Here is a 19375-nt window from a genome sequence, read left to right on the forward strand (position 1 = left end):
CAGAAAAGGCCCCTTTTATTCACACTCGTTGCCTCCTGTCAGCCAGTCCTTTATCCATGCAGTATCCTTTCTGTAACACCATAGGATTTTATCTTGTTAAGCAACCTTGTGTGGATAATACAGAAAGGCTAATAAAGTTAGATGTCAGAGTCCTCTGGAAAAGAAACTATTTTCCCACACCGGCCCTTTAGTGTTATGATAATTTTCCACAACCATTCTTTATTTAACACAGTAAGATGCTATGTTTGCACTGGAATGTGTAGCCCCCAGCACACCCTTGGGTGCATTGGTTGCTAACACAAATGACACATTTTTCGATGTATGTTTCAATGTACATGAGATAAATACATATGAATCTGCAATTTCAAACATCCATTGACCCACCCCACTACTTTATCATTTCCTGTCAGTCACCTTATATGCAGATACAACTGTTAGTTACTTTATGTACAGATACAGAGACACTTTACATACATAAAATCAGTTTATGTACATACACTAATTACCTGTACTTTTATAATGGCTTTATTATCTTCTTAAGCTTATTGTGTTTTTTATGCTGCATCGGATTCACAGTAACAATCACTTCACTCTCCTTTATATTTAAGTTGGAGGCTGATAGATTTTTGTAGAAACGCTGCATAAGACCTTGGAAAAATCACCTCCATGCTGTGGATGCCTAGCCTTATCTGCATCCCGACAACCGTATACAGGAAGAACAGCATCGCAATAAGGTGAGCTACAAAAATTATACAACCTTGAGATTTATCTCCTAACAGGCAGCCACAAACAAGAATTCTAAAAGAACCCATTAAAAAAAGCTAACAAACACCCAATGCACATAGAGGAAAAAAACACAAATCGTGCAAACAATAAAAGCAAGTAACAACATTCAAAACTAAAGTGAGTCCATAGATACGAAGCCTGGAACAGGCCCACATCCTCAGCCTCAGTTCACCACACAGCGGAGCAAAACAGAGCTTGCAGACAAAAAGCACGGAGCAGGCCAAAGCCTCAGGTTCGCAGAGAGCAGAGTAAATGTCATGGAGCAGCAAGGAGAACCGGCTTGACCCTTGTCTCTGGTCCTGACACCTGGCATCAGCCCGCATTTAAACTGTCCAAACAACTGGTCATCTCTTGCACTAGGACCTGGGCCCTGTCGTTTTAATATGCTCTGGACCTGGACCTGCCGCCACGTTCCAACCTGTACCCAACCTTTCCAAATTGACTCGGTGTTTAGAGCGATCCAACCTCTCTTTCAATTTAGGTGGACGGGCTCCAAAACTCCTCCATCCCGACTCCGTCTCAACCACGTTTTGACCTTGATCCGACCACTTCTCCTCAAACATGTCTCGACCTCGCTCCAACTTTGTATCACACTCACATGCCTCAACCCTTAAATCAGCCTTGCCTTCACTTACCTCTTCATTGTTTGAGGTGATTTACCACAATTTTCCACAAAAAAAGTGCTATTACTAAAGTATATAGTTGTAACTCTTGCTTTATGAAACACCCGTCTTCAGTAGCACCGCCTTAATCCCGAAGACAGTATATATGTAGCAGCATGGTTAGATGAGAAGATCAAAGATTCAAGATTGTTTAACGTTATTTTCAGTAAACAAACAGAAAGGAGAGTTAAATAATTGCTACTCCAGATCCGATGCAGTCCCAAAAAAAATATAAATACATAAGATAGCTTATATACATAGATTGATTGCACGTATATAAAGTGACAATAGGCACAGGAGTGTTCATATATAAGGTATCTGACAGGTAATGATAAGGTAGTGGTGGTTGAGGGCTGTGGAGGGCTGGGTTCCTGATTGGAGGTGTTGAGCAGCCTTACGGTTTCAGGAGAGAAACCTTTTATGTCTGGTAGTCCTGGTATGGATGCTACGTAGCCTCTTCCCTGATGGGATTGGAATGAACAATCCATCAGAAATAGACAAGCAAAAGAATTAAGTTTCAACGAAAAGTACTTTGGATTGGCATTCTTTTATTAAAAAGAGAAGAACTGTTCAGAGAATTGTCTATTCCCACCCCTCTCCAGGATTTACCTTCAGGAACTGGTCAAACAACTGCTTAATGCTCTTCAGCCTTTGTCCTTGGACCACCCTCATCTGCTGGAAAAGCTTCTGTTGCTGCCGAAACAGGTTCTGTGGAAGAAGTGCATCAAGACTTACATCCTCTCTGAAGGATTCTCTTTCTCAACTAGCATGAATACACAGGAGATTGACAACATCAGTACAAGCTGTGTAGAAATGCAGAAAGCCTCCCTGTGATGGATCACTTGGCAGGACTCTGGATGAGTACTCACTTCCTTCCAAACCTATATCAGCTCTTACTCCTCAAAGTTCAAATACTTCTCTTGTGTTGAAGCTCAGTCCATTCAAGCTATCAGAAACCTTCTCACCTCAACCCCAATTGCCACAGATGACTTTGCAAGCTGAGTTCAAAAGTTCATTTATTATCAAAGTATGTATCTATATACAACTGAGATTAGTCTTCTCCAGATAGCCACGAAACGAAGTAAGAAAATGAAAGTCATTCAGACAACCATCAAACACACCCCCACCCACACAAAAAGAAGGGCATTCTGATCATCAACCCCCAAACTGCCCTCCTGAACAAAATGGAACAAGAACATCAACACCCCTCAAGATCCTTCTCCCAACCCCCCGCAACATGAACCCACAAAACCCTCCCCTCACACAACAAAACAGAAAAAGAACAGGCATAAAAAATCACAGAATCTAAAAACCCTAAGTCTAAAAAAGTCCATAAACACAAAAACACGATACTATCCTCTAACATCACCGACGTTCATCAAAAGAGAGGAACAACACATGAGACAGAGGCCCATTTGCCTGCCACAGCGAGCCACACAGCACTAGCCCACTCACAGACAAGGCAGGCTTTCACCGCTGAACTCTCCAAATGGAGTTGAACATCACCTCATGCCCCTGAGCCTCACACACCTCTGAGTTTCTTTGCATTGAGACTGTCCAAGTACGCATTCGCTTCCCATAATCTTCTCAGAGATAGCAAAGTGTTGGATCACTCAAACAATCTCCAAACTGTAAATCACAGTCATTAGGAATGATTAAAATTGGGGGGGGGGGCGGGGGGGAGGTTTGATAAATGCTAGGCTATAAGACATAGGAGCAGAATGAGTCCATTTGGCCCATCGATTCTGCTCCATCATTCCATCATGGCTGATTATTCTTCTTAACGTCACTCTCCTGTCTTCATCCCATAATATTTGATGCCCTGACCAATCAAGAACCTATCTTTCTCATCTTTAAATATACCCAATGATCTGTCCTCCACAGACATCTGTGACAATGAATATTCTCGATTACTAAGGGTATCAAAGGTTTCATGGAGAAGCCAGGAGAATTTAGAGGGATAATAAATCAGCTGTGATGGTATGGTGGAGCAGACTTGATAAGGCAAATGCCTAATTCAGTTCATACGTCTAATAGTCTAATTCAGAGAAATTAAACTTCCAGTGGTTGAGCTGGGGTTCCCTGGAAATCAATCAATGAGTATTGTCCAACTGGTGGACTTCGTACTTTCACTCCTGAGCATGGCAGAATTCACCTGGCTGATGCATTTACTTGGAACACTCGCCGTATATGCTTCATCCTCATTTCAAAATCTGGTAAGGTAATTTCAAACTGCTTTTACTTCATTGTGAATTAAATTCTATAATCAAGTCTGATGAGTGTCTCAGGACAATAACACACATACACACACCAGGATAACCTCACACACTGTGTTAATTTCATTTCTATACGAGAATCACACAAAAACTATTCAAGTTACCTTGAAAAGTGGAGTTCAAATGATCACACTGAGCAGCCAAAATGAAGTTGACATTGTGCATTAATTACACATGATGACCACCTTGCTCATTCTTAGGTGCCATTTAGCACTCTACTTCATAGAACAGTACAGCATAGTACGGGCCCTTCAGCCCATGAGGTTGTGCTGACATTTTAACCTACTTCAAGTTCAATCTAACCCTTTTCTCACACATAGCCCTCCATTTTTCTGTCATCCGTGTGCTTACCAAAGAGTCTTAAATGTCCCTAATCTATCGACTCTACCATTGCCCTGGCACAATGTTCCATGCACCTCTGCATAAAGAACTTACCTCTGGCATGTACCCCTATACTTTCATCTAATTACCTTTAAATTATGCCCTCTCATTGTGGCCACTGGCGCCCTGGAAAAAAGTTCAAAATAAATTTATTATCAAAGTTTTAGATGTAATGCCAAATCTTCGCAAACTCCAAAGGAAGTAGAAGCCCTGCCGCCCGTTCTTCGTAATTATACTTATGTGTTGGGATTGGACAGAAATTATAACACTGAGAAATTTGAAGTTGCTATCCCTCTCCAACTCTGATAAGCTAATGGACCTCTGGTTTCCTCTTCTTGAGGTCAATGATCAGCTCCTTTGTCTTGCTGACATTGAAGGAGAAGTTGTTGTTATGGCTTCACTCTGTCAGATTTTCTGTCCCTCCTATCTGCTGATTTCATCTCCACCTTTGATTCAGCCAACGACAGTGGTGTCATCTGTAAACTTAAATCTGGTAAGAAGCCTATGACTTTCCACTCGATCTATGCCTCCTATAATTTTGTACACCTCCATGAAGTTACCTCTTATCCTCCTTTACTCCAAAGAGAAACACCCTAGCTCACTTGATGGATCCTCATAAGACAATCCAGGCAGCATCCTGGTAAGTGTCTTCTGCACCCTCTAGAGTTTCCACATCCCTCCAAAATGAAGTGATCAGAACGGGGCATAATACTCCGAGTGTGGTATAACCAGAGTTTTATTGAGCTACATTACCTCGTGGTTCTTGAGCTTATCTCTCAACTAAGGAAAGCCAACATATGCCTTAACAAGTCTATCAACTTGAAGGATCTATGAACATGGATCCCAAGATCTCTCTGTTCCTCCTCACTTCTAAAAGTCCTGTCCTGCCATTACCCCTATACTCTGACTTCAAATTCAAACTTGAAGTATATCACTTCATATTTCTCTGGATGAAACTCCATCTACTCTTCTCAGCCCTGCTCTGCATCTTGCCAATGTCCCGTAGTAATTTACAACAACCTTCTACACTATCCACAACACTTGCTGAGTTCCTCCAGCATTCTGTGTGTGGCTACCACCACCCTTTGTGTCATCTGCAATACCTCTGAATATTTTCCCATTAGCCTGCCACATCATCTCACAGCTGATCTACCACTCAAATATATACCCCTGCCCCGTGTTACACCACTATTTCTTCATATCATTTCTATTACAATAAATCTGGACTTAACGCTGTGTTACATAGAGGACACTAAATGAAGAAACTGCAATGGTTCTTTATAAAGTGAAATTCTTTAGATTGTTCTATAGATAGGCACATGAACATGAGGAAAATGAAAGGATATGGACATTGTGTAGGCAAAAATTGATTACTAATTTAATTGGTTCAGCACAACATTATGGGCCGAAGGGCCTGTTCCTGGGCTGTACTGCTCTACAGTATATTCCATGCTCTTCTTAAGAAAGCTAATGTCCTTGCACAGTTTTACTAAATCAGTGCTATATTTCGTTGTTTATATACACTCATGAGGATGAGAGGTGACCTGATAGAAGTGTATAAAATGATGAGGCATTGATCGTGTGGATAGTCAGAAGCTTTTTCCCAGGGCTGAAATGGCTAACACGAGAGGGCACAGTTTTAAGGTATTTGGAAGAAGGTAGAGATGTCGGGGTAAGTTTTTTTACGCAGAGTGGTGATTGTGTGGAATGGGCTGCCGGCGACTGTGGTGGAGGCGGATACAAGGGTCTTTCAAGAGTCTCCTGGATAGGTACATGGGGCTTAGAAAAATAGAGGGCTATAGGTAACCCTAGGTCATTTCTAAAGTACATGTTCGACACAGCATTGTGGGCCGAAGGGCCTGTATTGTGCTGTAGGTTTTCTATGTTTCTATTAAATAGGTTGTTAAGTTCTATGTAACATCATGGAGACATTGCAAATGTACAAATCATAGAGTTAAACAGAAGATGAAATAAAAATATTCAAGACAATACTTCTATTTTCTCTTCTTGGTCTTTGGCCTTCTGAATATCTTTCTCCCACTGCTGGAAGATTCCAGTGAACTGCTTACAATAATCATCCGAAAGCTTTTGCCTTTATAAATAAAACAGAGCAAAAATTTATAACATGGGCAATGAATCTAATAACCATTTAATGATCAGCATCAGTCACAATCAGCACCACACAATGCCACCTCATATATCAGGAATACATTGTGGCCACTTCATTAGGTATACCTGCTCGTAAATGCAAATATCTAACCAGCCAATCATGTGGCAGAAAAGCAATGCATAAAAGCATACAGACATGATCAAAAGGTTCAGTTGATGTTCAGGACAAACATCAGAATGGGGAAGAAATGTGATCTGAGTGGTTTTGACTGAGAATGATTGCTGGTGCCAGATGGGGTGGTTTGAGCATCTCAGAAACTGGTGATCTCTTGGGACTTTCACGCACAAAAGTCTCTGGAGTGTACAGACAAAACATCTAGTGTATAGCCGTCTTTGAGTGAAAATGTCTTCTTAATGAGAGAGGTCAGAGGCGAATGCCCAGACTGGTTTAAGCTGCCAGTAACTCTTTGAGCAGCAGCCAATCGGAGATAGGACGACTGAGCCAGGAACGCTAATTGAGTAGAAACGGCAGTGACTCACGGCAGTTTGGAACTTTGAGCAGCAGCCAATCAGAGTTTGGGATTGATTGGCAAGAACAAATTAAAGCAAGCAGGGGCAAGTGGAGCAACCATTGTTGGAGCAGCCATGGACAGAGTTAGGATGAAGATTTTTAGACTTTAGCTCTTTGAGGCTTCAGCAAGGACGGGCTTGAGTAGGGAGAAAGAATATGTCCCTCTCACTATACCCCTTTCCCATCCTCTGGGCTTTTTCCCCCACTCCCCCTTTTCTTTCTCCCTAGGCCTCCTGTCCCATGATCCTCTCATATCCCTTTTGCCAATCAACCGTCCAGCTCTTGGCTCCATCCCTCCCCCTCCTGTCCTCTCCTATCATTTTGGATCTTCCCCTCCCACTTTCAAATCTCTTACTAGCTCTTTTTTCAGTTAGTCCTGACGAAGGGTCCCAACCCGAAACGTCGACTGTACCTCTTCCTATAGATGCTGCCTGGCCTGCTGCGTTCACCTGCAACTTTTATGTGTGTATTGCTCTTCCTTCTTTATACTTGCTCAGTTAGAACAGTAGAAATGCCAGACAGAATAATGGAATGCTCCTCCTGTGCGATGTGGGGAGCCAGGGAGACCTCCGCTGTCCCTGATGAATACACATGTGAGAAGTACATCCACTGCAACTTCTAAGGAGTCGGAGCTGGGACACTGGATCATTTGGGTGGCTGAGGGAGTGATAGGTAGTTTATTCCAACAGTCACATCAGCAGCAGGAGCCGGCCACAGCAATGAGTTTTCTCGTGGGTCGATGACACTTGTTTAAAAGGAGAGCTTCATGGGCATTCAGGTTTATTCGGACAGTCCAATCACCGCAGGAGCAGGCCACAGAGACCGGGTTTCTCACAGATAGGTGACACTTGTTTAAATTGTATTGAATTGACTTTATTTCTTACATCCTTCACATACATGGGGAGTAAAAATCTTTATGTTACGTCTTTGTCTAAATGTGCAATGAGCAATCAAAGTAATTTATAATAAACAGAACAGTCAATGTAACATAGAAATACACTCAAATCAGCGTGAGTTCATCAGTCTGATGGCCTGATGAAAGAAACTGTCTCGGAGGCTGTTGGTCCTGGCTTTTATTACATTTCCTGGAAGGTAGCAGCTGGAATAGATTGTGGTTGAGGTGACTCGGGTCCCCAATGATCGTTTGGGCCCTCTTTTCACACCTGTCTTTGTAAATGTCCTGAATCATGGGAAGTTCACAACTACAGATGCGCTGGGCTGTCCACACCACTCTGCAGAATTCTGTGATTAAGGGAGGTACAGTTCCCATACCAGGCAGTGATGCAGCCAATCAGGATGCTCTCAACTGGGCCCTGTAGAAAGTTCTTAGGATCTGGAGGCCCATACCAAACTTCCTCAACTGTCTGAGGTGAAAGAGATGCTGTTGTGAAGAAGGGACAAGCAGGGCGGTCATTGTTGGGTGTAGGCCAGTAGTGAGAGTAAGAGTGTCAGCTTTTGGCTCAAAGGAGGCTTCGGCTCAAAAGAGGCATTGGCTCTGGGAAAGCTTCTGTTAAGGTTCCTTTTTCTCTCTCTCTTACTGCACCTAGTGCAGTGAATGTCTCATGTGTGTTCTTCATATTTAATGTAACAGTCCTGGGAGACCCAGAGACTCCCAGGGAACTACATCCGTGTGAAGTGCATCTGCCTGCAGCTCCTTGAAGACCGTGTTAGGGATCTGGAGCAGCAGCTGTATGACATTCAGCTTGTACAGGAGAGTGAGCAGATAATCGATCAAAGATCCTTTCCACATCTACTCCGCCTAGGCCTTTCAACATTCAAAAGGTCTCAATGAGATCGCCCCTCATCCTTCTGAATTCCAGCGAGTACAGACCCAGAGCTATCAAATGTTCCTTGGATTATAATCCTTTCATTCCTGGAATCATCCTTGTGAATGGCGTCTGGACACTCTCCAATGCCAGCACATCTTTTATATGATGAGGAGCCCAAAACTGTTCACAACACTCAAGGTGAGGCCTCTCTAGTGCCTTATAAAGCTTCAGCTCTTGTATTCAAAACCTCTTAAAATGAATGCTAACATTGCATTTGCCTTCCTCATCACCAACACAACCTGCAAGCTAACCTTTAAGGTGTTCAGCACAAGGACTCCCAGTCCCTTTGCATGTCAGATTTTTGGATTGTTACGTACCCCGTAACTGGGTTGCCAAACCAGCAGAAATGGATCACTCAGTTGGAGTCTGGAGTACTAGAACTAAGAAAGTTTTATTAAAGAAACGAGCAACACAGTAATCGAAAGGATAATAAATGCAACAGTTCAGCAATGATAAACGCACACGTGCACAGAATTAAGATAACAGCATCAATCAAGCTCTATCGTTGTCTAGGGGTAAATGACCAAATTTCAAAATGACTCAAAGTTCAGTCCAGTTCAGTTCGCAGTAATCGTTGCCATGGCGATGGACAACGTGTGGGAAGAGAGAGATAGAATAGGAACAACTGATCATTCAGAACACTGCTTCACTCACAGACCAGCGAGATGGCTCACAAACAGCTTTTGGGCGGGTCCTTGGTGATGTCACCTGAGGTCACCGACTGTGACCCTTCCTCCAGATGCGGTCGATCCTCTGCAGTGAACCCGGCACCCAGGCAAGGGCGGACACACACCGGGTTCCCGCTGATCGTACCTTTCCACCCTTGTCGTTGTCTGGTACTTCTCACCCACTCGTGAGAGGCGCACCGCTTCCAGGGTCTCGTTACCTCGGGTGGCGTGTGTCCCTGTCTTAGCGAACCTGTCCCTTTTTATCCCCCTGCTGGGGTATCGCCTGTCCATCACTTCAAACAGTTCAGGGTTCAAAGGGGGGAGCCGCTCCAGACAGCTCTCTCTCCCACATCCCTTCATTACACATCTCCAGACGCTGCTCCATTGTTCCTTATCTCTCCTTCCCCTGAGAGCAGGTGGCAGACCAACTGCTGATGCCACTGATGCTAGCCCAGGCCAGCAAACATCTTAATTTTATGTGTATTCTCGTAACAGGATTTTCTCCCCATTTGGAAAAGAGTCTGCACATTTATTTCTACTACCAAAGTGCACAGCCATGCATTTTCCAACATTGTATTTAATTTGCCACTTTCTTGCCCATTCTCCTAATCAGTCTAAGTCCTTCTGCAGCCTATCTGTTTCCTCAACACTACGAGCCCCTTCACCAATATTCGTATCATCTGCAAACTTGGCAACAAAGCCATCTATTCCATCATTTAAATCATTGATATACAGCATAAAAAGAAGCGGTCCTAACACTGACCCCCTGAGGAACACCACTAGTCACTGGCAGCCAACCAGACTAAGATCATTTTATTTCTACATGCTGCCTCCTACCAATCAGCCAATGCTCTAACCATGTCAGTAACTTAACTTGGTAAGCAGCCTCATCTTTGGCACCTTGTCAAAGGCCTTCTGAAAGTCCAAATATACAAAATCCACTGCATCCCCTTTATCTATCCTACTTGTAGTTTCCACAAAGAATTCTAACAGGTTTGTCAGGCAAGATTTTCCCTTAAGGAAACCATGCTGACTTTGTCCTATCTTGTCCTGTGTCACCAAGTACTCCATTACCTTATCCTTAACCAGCACCTTCCCAACCACTGAGGTCAGGCTAACTGCTCTATAATTTCATTTCTGCTGCCTTCCTCCTTTCTTAAAGAGTGGAGTGACATTTGCAATTTTTCAGTCCTCTGGCACCACGTCAGTCCAATGATTTTTGAAAGATCATTGCTAATTCTTCCACAATCTCTAGTGACACCTCTCAGAACCTGAGGGTGCAGTTCATCTGGTCTGGGTGATTTAGATCTTTTAGCTTTTTGAAGACCTTCTCCCTTGTAATAGTAACTGCACTCACTTCTCTTCCCTCACACCCGTCAATATCTGGCACACTGCTAGTGTCTTCCACAGTGAATGCTGATGCAAAATGCATCAGCATTCATCTGCCATTCATTGTCATTCATTGTCCTCTATTATTATTTCTCCGGCCTCATTTTCTAGCAGTCTGATATCCACTCTCATCTCTCTTTTAATTTTCAGAGACATGAAAAAAATTTTATTATCCACTTTGATTTCTGGTGTAATCACCTGGACTTTTCCAGGTCCATAAGCATCTTGAATGGTTTTTAAAGTAGGTATTCATAATAACGCAATTATTCATCTTGCGCCATTCTACTCATTTCTCGCTGCTTTAATTTCTTTCCTCCAGTCCAAATTTTCCTATGGTATTTCCATCACTACCTTGTCCTACTTTAGCATTTAGATCCAGGTGCCATAACCCAGTAATATGTCATGTAAAAGTAAAACTTAAAAAACTTAAGCAGCAAAAACCTGAACAATCCCTTGACTACTCGCAATTAACTAAAGACAAAAATTTACAATTGAAGTAAGGAATAGATTTCAAAGTCCAGAAATAGAATCTGTTGAAGATGATAGCAATCATGTAGAAATCAAGCTTAACCCTCTAAAGGATGCCTTGGTAGAATCAGCAAAGTCAGTGATTCCTTAAAAGAAAAAAGCACAAAGAATGATAGACGAAATCAAAAATCAAATGGAAGAAAGGAGACGGAAGAAAGCAATTCCTATAGAATATAAGTCCTTAGATAAAAAAGTTAAAAGCTTATGTCAAAAATCCAAAGAAAAATGGTCAAACCAGGAATGTGAGCAATTAGAAAGAATCCCTATTACTGATCCAAACAGGTTACATCAACAAATCAAGAATATCACAGGTAAGAAGCTCCTCTGTTCTTCAGGTAGACGTTTGAAAGCAAAGGACGGTACCATTACCATGGAAAAAGATGAAACCATAGAAACTACAGCACAGAAACAGGCCTTTTGGCCCTTCTTGGCTGTGCCGAAACATTTTCTGTCTAGTCCCACTGACCTGCACACGGACCATATCCCTCCATACATCCATGTATCTGTCCAATTTATTCTTAAATGTTAAAAAAGAACCCGCATTTACCCCATCTGTTACTTATTTCTATGCATTCTTTCTCTCACTCTCCTTTTTCTCCCTCTGTCCCTCTGAATATACCTCTTGCCCATCCCCTGGGCCCCCCCGCCCTTGTCTTTCTTCCCGGACCTCCTGTCCCATGATCCTCTCATATCCCCTTTTGCCTATCACCTGTCCAGCTCTTGGCTCTATCCCTCCCCCTCCTGTCTTCTCCTATCATTTTGGATCTCCCCACCCCCTCCAACTTTCAAATCCCTTACTCACTCTTCCTTCAGTTAGTCCTGACGAAGGGTCTCGGCCTGAAACGTCGACTGCACTTCTTCCTACAGATGTTGCCTGGCCTGCTGCGTTCACCAGCAACTTTGATGTGTGTTGCTTGAATTTCCAGCATCTGCAGAATTCCTGTTGTTTGTTGTCTGCATTTACCACCTCGTCTGGCAGCTCATTCCATACTCCCACCACTCTCTGTGTGAAGAAGCCCCCCCCAATGTTCCCTTTAAACTTTTCCCCCCTCACCCTTAACCCATGTCCTCTGGTTTTTTTCTCCCCTTGCCTCAGTGGAAAAAGCCTGCTTGCATTCACTCTATCTATACCCATCATAATTTTATATACCTCTATCAAATCTCCCCTCATTCTTCTACGCTCCAGGGAATAAAGTCCTAACCTATTCAACCTTTCTCTGTAACTGAGTTTTTCAAGTCCTGGCAACATCCTTGTAAACCTTCTCTGCACTCTTTCAACCTTATTTATATCCTTCCTGTAATTTGGTGACCAAAACTGAACACAATACTCCAGATTCGGCCTCACCAATGCCTTATACAACCTCATCATAACATTCCAGCTCTTATACTCAATACTTCGATTAATAAAGGCCAATGTACCAAAAGCTCTCTTTACGACCCTATCTACCTGTGACGACACTTTTAGGGAATTTTGTATCTGTATTCCCAGATCCCTCTATTCCACTGCACTCCTCAGTGCCTTACCATTAACCCTGTATGTTCTACCTTGGTTTGTCCTTCCAACGTGCAATACCTCACACTTGTCTGCATTAAACTCCATCTGCCATTTTTCAGCCCATTTTTCCAGCTGGTCCAAGTTCCTCTGCAGGCTCTGAAAACCTTCCTCACTGTCTACCACACCTCCAATCTTTGTATCATCAGCAAACTTGCTGATCCAATTTACCACATTATCATCCAAATCATTGATATAGATGACAAATAACAATGGACCCAGCACTGATCCCTGTGGCACACCACTAGTCACAGGCCTCCACTCAGAGAAGCAATTCTCTACCACCACTCTCTGACTTCTTCCATCGAGCCAATGTCTAATCCAATTTACCACCTCTCCATGTATACCTAGCGACTGAATTTTCCTAACTAACCTCCCATGCGGGACCTTGTCAAAGGCCTTACTGAAGTCCATGTAGACAATATCCACTGCCTTCCCTTCATCCACTTTCCTGGTAACCTCCTCAAAAAACTCCAACAGATTAGTCAAACATGACCTACCACGCACAAAGCCATGTTGACTCTCCCTAATAAGCCCCTGTCTATCCAAATGCTTGTAGCTCTTGTCTCTTAGTACTCTCTCCAATAACTTACCTACTACTGACGTTAAACTCACCAGCCTATAATTTCCCGGATTACTTTTCGATCCTTTTTTAAACAACGGAACAACATGAGCCACTCTCCAATCCTCCAGCACTTCACCCGTAGACAGCGACATTTTAAATATTTCAGCCAGGGCCCCCGCAATTTCAACACTAGTCTCCTTCAAGGTCCGAGGGAACACTGTCAGGTCCCCGGGATTTATCCACTTTAATTTTCCTCAAGACAGCAAGCACCTCCTCCTTTTCAATCTGTACAGTTTCCATGGTCTCACTACTTGATTCCCTCAATTCCACAGATTTCATGCCAGCTTCTTTAGTAAATACAGATGCAAAAAACCTATTTAAGATCTCCCCCATTTCCTTTGGTTCCGCACAAAGCCGACCACTCTGATCTTCAAGAGGACCAATTTTATCCCTTACAATCCTTTTGCTCTTAGTATACCTGTAAAAGCTCTTCGGATTATCCTTCACTTTGACTGCCAAGGCAACCTCATGTCTTCTTTTAGCCCTCCTGATTTCTTTCTTAAGTATTTCCTTGCACTTCTTATACTCCTCAAGCACCTGATTTATCCCGTTTCCTATACATTTCATACAACTCCCTCTTCTTCTTTATCAGAGTTGCAATATCCCTTGAGAACCAAGGTTCCTTATTCCTATTCAATTTGCCTTTAATCCTGACAGGAACATACAAACTCTGCACTCTCAAAATTTCCCCTTTGAAGGCTTCCCACTTACCAATCACATCTTTGCCAGAGAACAACCTGTCCCAATCCACGCTTTTTAGATCCTTTCTCATTTCTTCAAATTTGGCCTTCTTCCAGTTCAGAACTTCAACCCCAGGACCAGATCTATCCTTGTCCATGATCAAGTTGAAACCAATCGTGTTATGATCAGTGGAACCAAAGTTCTCCCCTACACAGACTTCCGTCACTTGTCCTAACTCATTTCCTAAAGGGAGATCCAATATTGCATCCCCTCTAGTTGGTCCCTCTATATATTGATTTAGAAAACTTTCCTGAACACTTTTACAAACTCTAAACCATCTAGATCCCTAACAGTATGGGAGTCCCAATCAATGTATGCAAAATTAAAATCCCCTACCACCACAACTTTATGTTTCCTGCAGTTGCCTGCTATCTCTCTGCAGATTTGCTCTTCCAAGTCTCGTTGACTATTGGGTGGTCTGTAATACAATCCCACTAATGTGGCCATACCTTTCCTGTTTCTCAGCTCCACCCATAAGGACTCAGTAGACAAGCCCTCTAATCTGTCCTGCCTGAGCACTGCTGTAATATTTTCCCTAACAAGCAATGCTACTCCCCCACCTTTCATTCCTCTGCCTCGATCACATCTGAAACATCGGAACCCTGGAATATTAAGCTGCCAGTCCTGCCCCTCCTGTAGCCAAGTTTCACTAATTGCTACAACATCATAATTCCACGTGTCAATCCACGCCCTCAACTCATCCACCTTCCCCGCAATACTCCTAGCATTGAAATATATACACCTCAGAAGATTTTTACCACCACTCACAACCTTTCTATCAGTGGATTTGCTTAAACTTTCAACATCATTTATTTTCACCCCAGCCACACTGTCAGCTCTGGCATTCTGGTTCCCATCCCCCTGCAAATCTAGTTTAAAGCCTCCCCAATAGCACTAACAAACCTCCCTGAAAGGATATTGGTCCCCCTGTGGTTCAAGTGTCTCTTGTACAGGTCCCACCTGCCCCAGAAGAGGTCCCAATGATCCTGAAATCCTGCCCCCTACACCAGTTCCTCAGCCACTTGTTCCTCCTCCAGAGCATCCTATTCCTACCCTCACTGGCACCTAGCACAGGTAGCAATCCTGAGATTACCACCCTTGAGGTCCTGCTTTTCAACTTCCTACCAAGTTCTCTATACTAGTCCAGGACCTCTTCACTTTTCCTTGCTATGTCATTGGTACCGATGTGCACCACGACATCTGGCTGGTCATCCTCCCACTTCAGAACGTCATGCAATCGATCAGAAACATCCTTGACCCTGGCACCCGGGAGGCAATAAACCATCCTGGATTCTCTGTCACGACCACAGAACCTTCTATCTGCACCTCTAATTATCGAGTCCCCTATCACTACCACTCTCCTCTTTCTCCCCCCTCCCTTCTGCACTGCACAGCCAGACTCAGTGCCAGAGATCCGGCTACTGCAGCTAGTCCCAGGTAAGTCATCCCCCCCAACAGTATGCAATGCGGTATACTTGTTGTTGAGGTGAATAGCCACAGGGGAACCCTGCTCTGCCTGCCCTTTCCTCTTCCCTCGCCTGACAGTGACCCAATTTCCTGTCCTCTGCTCCTATGGCGTAACTACCTCCCTGTAGCTACGATCTATAATCTCCTCATTCTCCCGAATGATCGGCAGGTCATCCAGCTCCTGCTCCAGTTCCCCAACGCGGTTTGTCAGGAGCTGCAGCTGGATGCACTTCCTGCAGGTGTCGTTGTCAGGGACACCGGAGGGCTTCCTGACTTCCCACTCCTGCAAGAGGAGCATTCCAACATCCTGCCTGGCATTTTCTCTACTCTAAAGAATCTGAACAAAAAAAACTTACCGGAACCTACCCTGGCCTCTGCCTGTTGTCGCCGAAGCCTGTTTGAGCCAAAGCCGTCCCACTCTGACTCAGTCCACTCCGACGATGGCCGCTGTATATGGCGGTCTGCTTTTTAAACCTTGGCGCGCTACGTCACGCGCCTGCGCAGTGCAGACCCTTCTCCCCGAGCAGTGTTTAAAAAAAACCGACTTTTTCTACCTGATTTCTTCACTCCTTCTCAGCTGCTTGCTTCGACTGAAACAAGAACCGTTGAAAATTTCTCTTTTTTTTTATGAGATTATGAACAGGTGGACTGAGTATATTCAGGAATTGTTTGAAGACGATCGGGGCGAAAAACCAGAAATTAAGAAGAAAATTGAAGGTCCAAGTATTTTAAAATCTGAAGTTTGTAATGCAATAAATAAGATGAAGAAAGGAAAGGCAGCAGGTCCTGATGAATTAGTAATAGAACAAATTATCGCCCTTGAAGATCATGGAATTGAAAAACTTACTGATTTAATCAATGACATTTATGAGACTGCAATAATACCAGAAGAGATGAAAGAATCAGTATTTATCACTCTTCCTAAGAAACCTGGAGCAACAGAATGTGAATTACAAAGGACCATAAGTTTAATGAGTCATATCACTAAGAATTTTGATGACAAGAGCTAAAAGATACAAGCTGAAATAGGTAAAGAACAATGTGGTTTCGTGAAAGACAAAGGTACAAGAAACGCAATATTGATGTTAAGGATACTATCAGAACGAGCTATTCAAGTGCAAAAAGATTTGTTTGTTTGTTTTAACGACTACACAAAAGCATTTGATAAAGTGAAGCACAATAAGTTATTCAAAATATTACAGGAAACTCTAGATCTAGATTCGAAAGACCTCCGCCTAATCAGAAATCTGTACTGGGAACAAACTGCCACTGTAAGAATAGATAGAGAAGTGAGTCAGTTTACGAAAATCAAGAGAGGCATTAGACAAGGGTGTGTTTTCTCCCCTGATTTGTTTAATGCGTACAGTGAAACAATATTACAAAAAGTAAGAGACATCTTGGGAATCAAAGTTGGCGGTGAAAACATCAATAATTTTAGATCTGCGGATGACACTGTGTTAATTGCAAGTACGGAGGAAGAATTACAAAACTTAATTGATATAGTTGTTGAAGAAAGTGCAAAAATGGGTCTATCTATCAATTGCAAAAAGAGAGAATGTAAGAGAGAATTGCAAAAAGAAGGAGAATCCTATTTGCAGGCTGAGAATAAACAGGTAAGACATAGGTGAAATCATCGGACAAAGTCAGCATGGATTTGTGAAAGGAAAATCATGTCTGACAAATCTCATAGAATTTTTTGAGGATGTAACTAGTAGAGTGGATAGGGGAGAACCAGTGGATGTGGTATATTTGGATTTTCAAAAGGCTTTTCACAAGGTCCCACACAGGAGATTAGTGTGCAAACTTAAAGCACACGGTATTGGGGGTAAGGTATTGATGTGGATAGAGAATTGGTTGGCAGACAGGAAGCAAAGAGTGGGAATAAACGGGACCTTTTCAGAATGGCAGGCAGTGACTAGTGGGGTACCACAAGGTTCAGTGCTGGGAGCCCAGTTGTTTACTACATATATTAATGACTTGGATGAGGGAATTAAATGCAGCATCTCCAAGTTTGCGGATGACACGAAGCTGGGCGGCAGTGTTAGCTGTGAGGAGGATGCTAAGAGGATGCAGGGTGACTTGGATAGGTTAGGTGAGTGGGCAAATTCATGGCAAATGCAATTTAATGTGGATAAATGTGAAGTTATCCACTTTGGTGGCAAAAACAGGAAAACAGATTATTATCTGAATGGTGGCCGATTAGGAAAAGGGAAGGTACAACAAGACCTGGGTGTCATCGTACACCAGTCATTGAAAGTGGGCATGCAGGTACAGCAGGTGGTGAAAAAGGCGAATGGTATGCTGGCATTTATAGCAAGAGGATTCGAGTACAGGAGCAGGAAGGTACTACTGCAGTTGTACAAGGCCTTGGTGAGACCACACCTGGAGTATTGTGTGCAGTTTTGGTCCCCTAATCTGAGGAAAGACATCCTTGCCATAGAGGGAGTACAAAGAAGGTTCACCAGATTGATTCCTAGGATGGCAAGACTTTTATATGATGAAAGACTGGATGAACTAGGCTTATACTCGTTGGAATTTAGAAGATTGAGGGGGGATCTGATTGAAACATATGAAATCCTAAAGGGATTGGACAGGCGAGATGCAGGAAGATTGTTCCCGATGTTGGGGAAGTCCAGAACGAGGGGTCACAGTTTGAGGATAAAGGGGAAGCCTTTTAGGACCGAGATTAGGAAAAATTTCTTCACACAGAGATTGGTGAATCTGTGGAATTCTCTGCCACAGCGAACAGTTGAGGCCAGTTCATTGGCTATATTTAAGAGGGAGTTAGATATGGCCCTTGTGGCTAAAGGGATCAGGGGGTATGGAGGGAAGGCTGGCACAGGGTTCTGAGTTGGATGATCAGCGATGATCATACTGAATAGCGGTGCAGGCTCGAAGAGCCGAATGGCCTACTCCTGCACTTATTTTCTATGTTTCTATAAAACAAGTACAGAACTTTTGCTACTTAGGAAACTGGGTGACATCAGATGGCAGGTGTGACATGGACATCAAAAGAAGAATAGGGATGGCAAAAGACACCTTTATGAGAATGACGAGTATACTGATCAACACTAAACCAGGCATGACACCCCACCTCAGAGCACTGAAATGTTATGTTTATCCAGTTATGTTATATGGCTCAGAATGCTGGACAATATCTAGTAACATGAGGAAACAAATTGAAGCAGCAGAGATGTGGTTTTTGAGGAAGACGCAAAGAATACCATGGATGAAACAAATATCTAATGAGGATGTCATTGACAGAGCAAGCACAAAAGGAGAAATAATGTATGAGATCATGCTTTGTTGTATGCCCTCTTTTTTGTTTTTACATTTGCTTTGACTTCCCCTGTCAGCCACGGATGTACTATTTTGCCATCTGAATATTTCTTTGTTTTTGGAATACTGTACACATGTCCTGCACGTTCCTCAATTTTCCCAGAAACTCATGCCATTGCTATTCTGCTGTCATCCCTGCCAGCATCTCCTTCCAATTTACTTTGGCCAACCCCTCTCTCATTCCACTGTAATTTTCTGTACTCCACTGTAATACTGCTACATCAGACTTTACTTTCTCCCTATCAAGTTTCAAGTTGAACTCAATCATATTGTGATCACTGTCTCCTAAGCGCTCTTTAGCCTTAGTATCAGTGCATTCAGGATACAGAATCCAAAAGGGTAGCAAATGCAGCACTTAAACTATTTACTTTACTATTCCTTATCTCTACCCAGATGGATTCAACATTCTGTTCCTTAGATCTTACATCATCTCTCACTATCGCCCTGATCTA

General features: G+C 43.0%; 2 protein-coding genes across 5 annotated transcripts in view; one reads left to right on the forward strand and one right to left on the reverse strand.

Moving 5' to 3' along the window:
- The window catches only part of LOC134355586 (choline/ethanolaminephosphotransferase 1-like), a 143196-nt gene extending 140105 nt beyond the window's left edge, over positions 1 to 3091 (forward strand). The window contains exons 10-11 of the transcript XR_010020129.1: positions 609 to 734; positions 2051 to 3091. The gene's annotated coding sequence lies outside the window, so the exon portion shown is untranslated. The remainder of the gene's footprint in view (positions 1 to 608; positions 735 to 2050) is intronic.
- The window catches only part of sycp3 (synaptonemal complex protein 3), a 203584-nt gene that overhangs the window by 30205 nt on the left and 154004 nt on the right, over positions 1 to 19375 (reverse strand). For all 4 annotated transcript variants that reach the window (XM_063065678.1, XM_063065677.1, XM_063065674.1 and 1 more), the window contains 2 exons: positions 6098 to 6197; positions 2058 to 2156 (listed from right to left, as the gene is read on the reverse strand). In XM_063065678.1, coding sequence (XP_062921748.1) covers positions 2058 to 2156; positions 6098 to 6197 — 199 coding nt within the window. The remainder of the gene's footprint in view (positions 1 to 2057; positions 2157 to 6097; positions 6198 to 19375) is intronic.

Source organism: Mobula hypostoma, chromosome 13 (genome assembly GCF_963921235.1).
Source record: "Mobula hypostoma chromosome 13, sMobHyp1.1, whole genome shotgun sequence".
NCBI lineage: Eukaryota > Metazoa > Chordata > Chondrichthyes > Myliobatiformes > Myliobatidae > Mobula > Mobula hypostoma.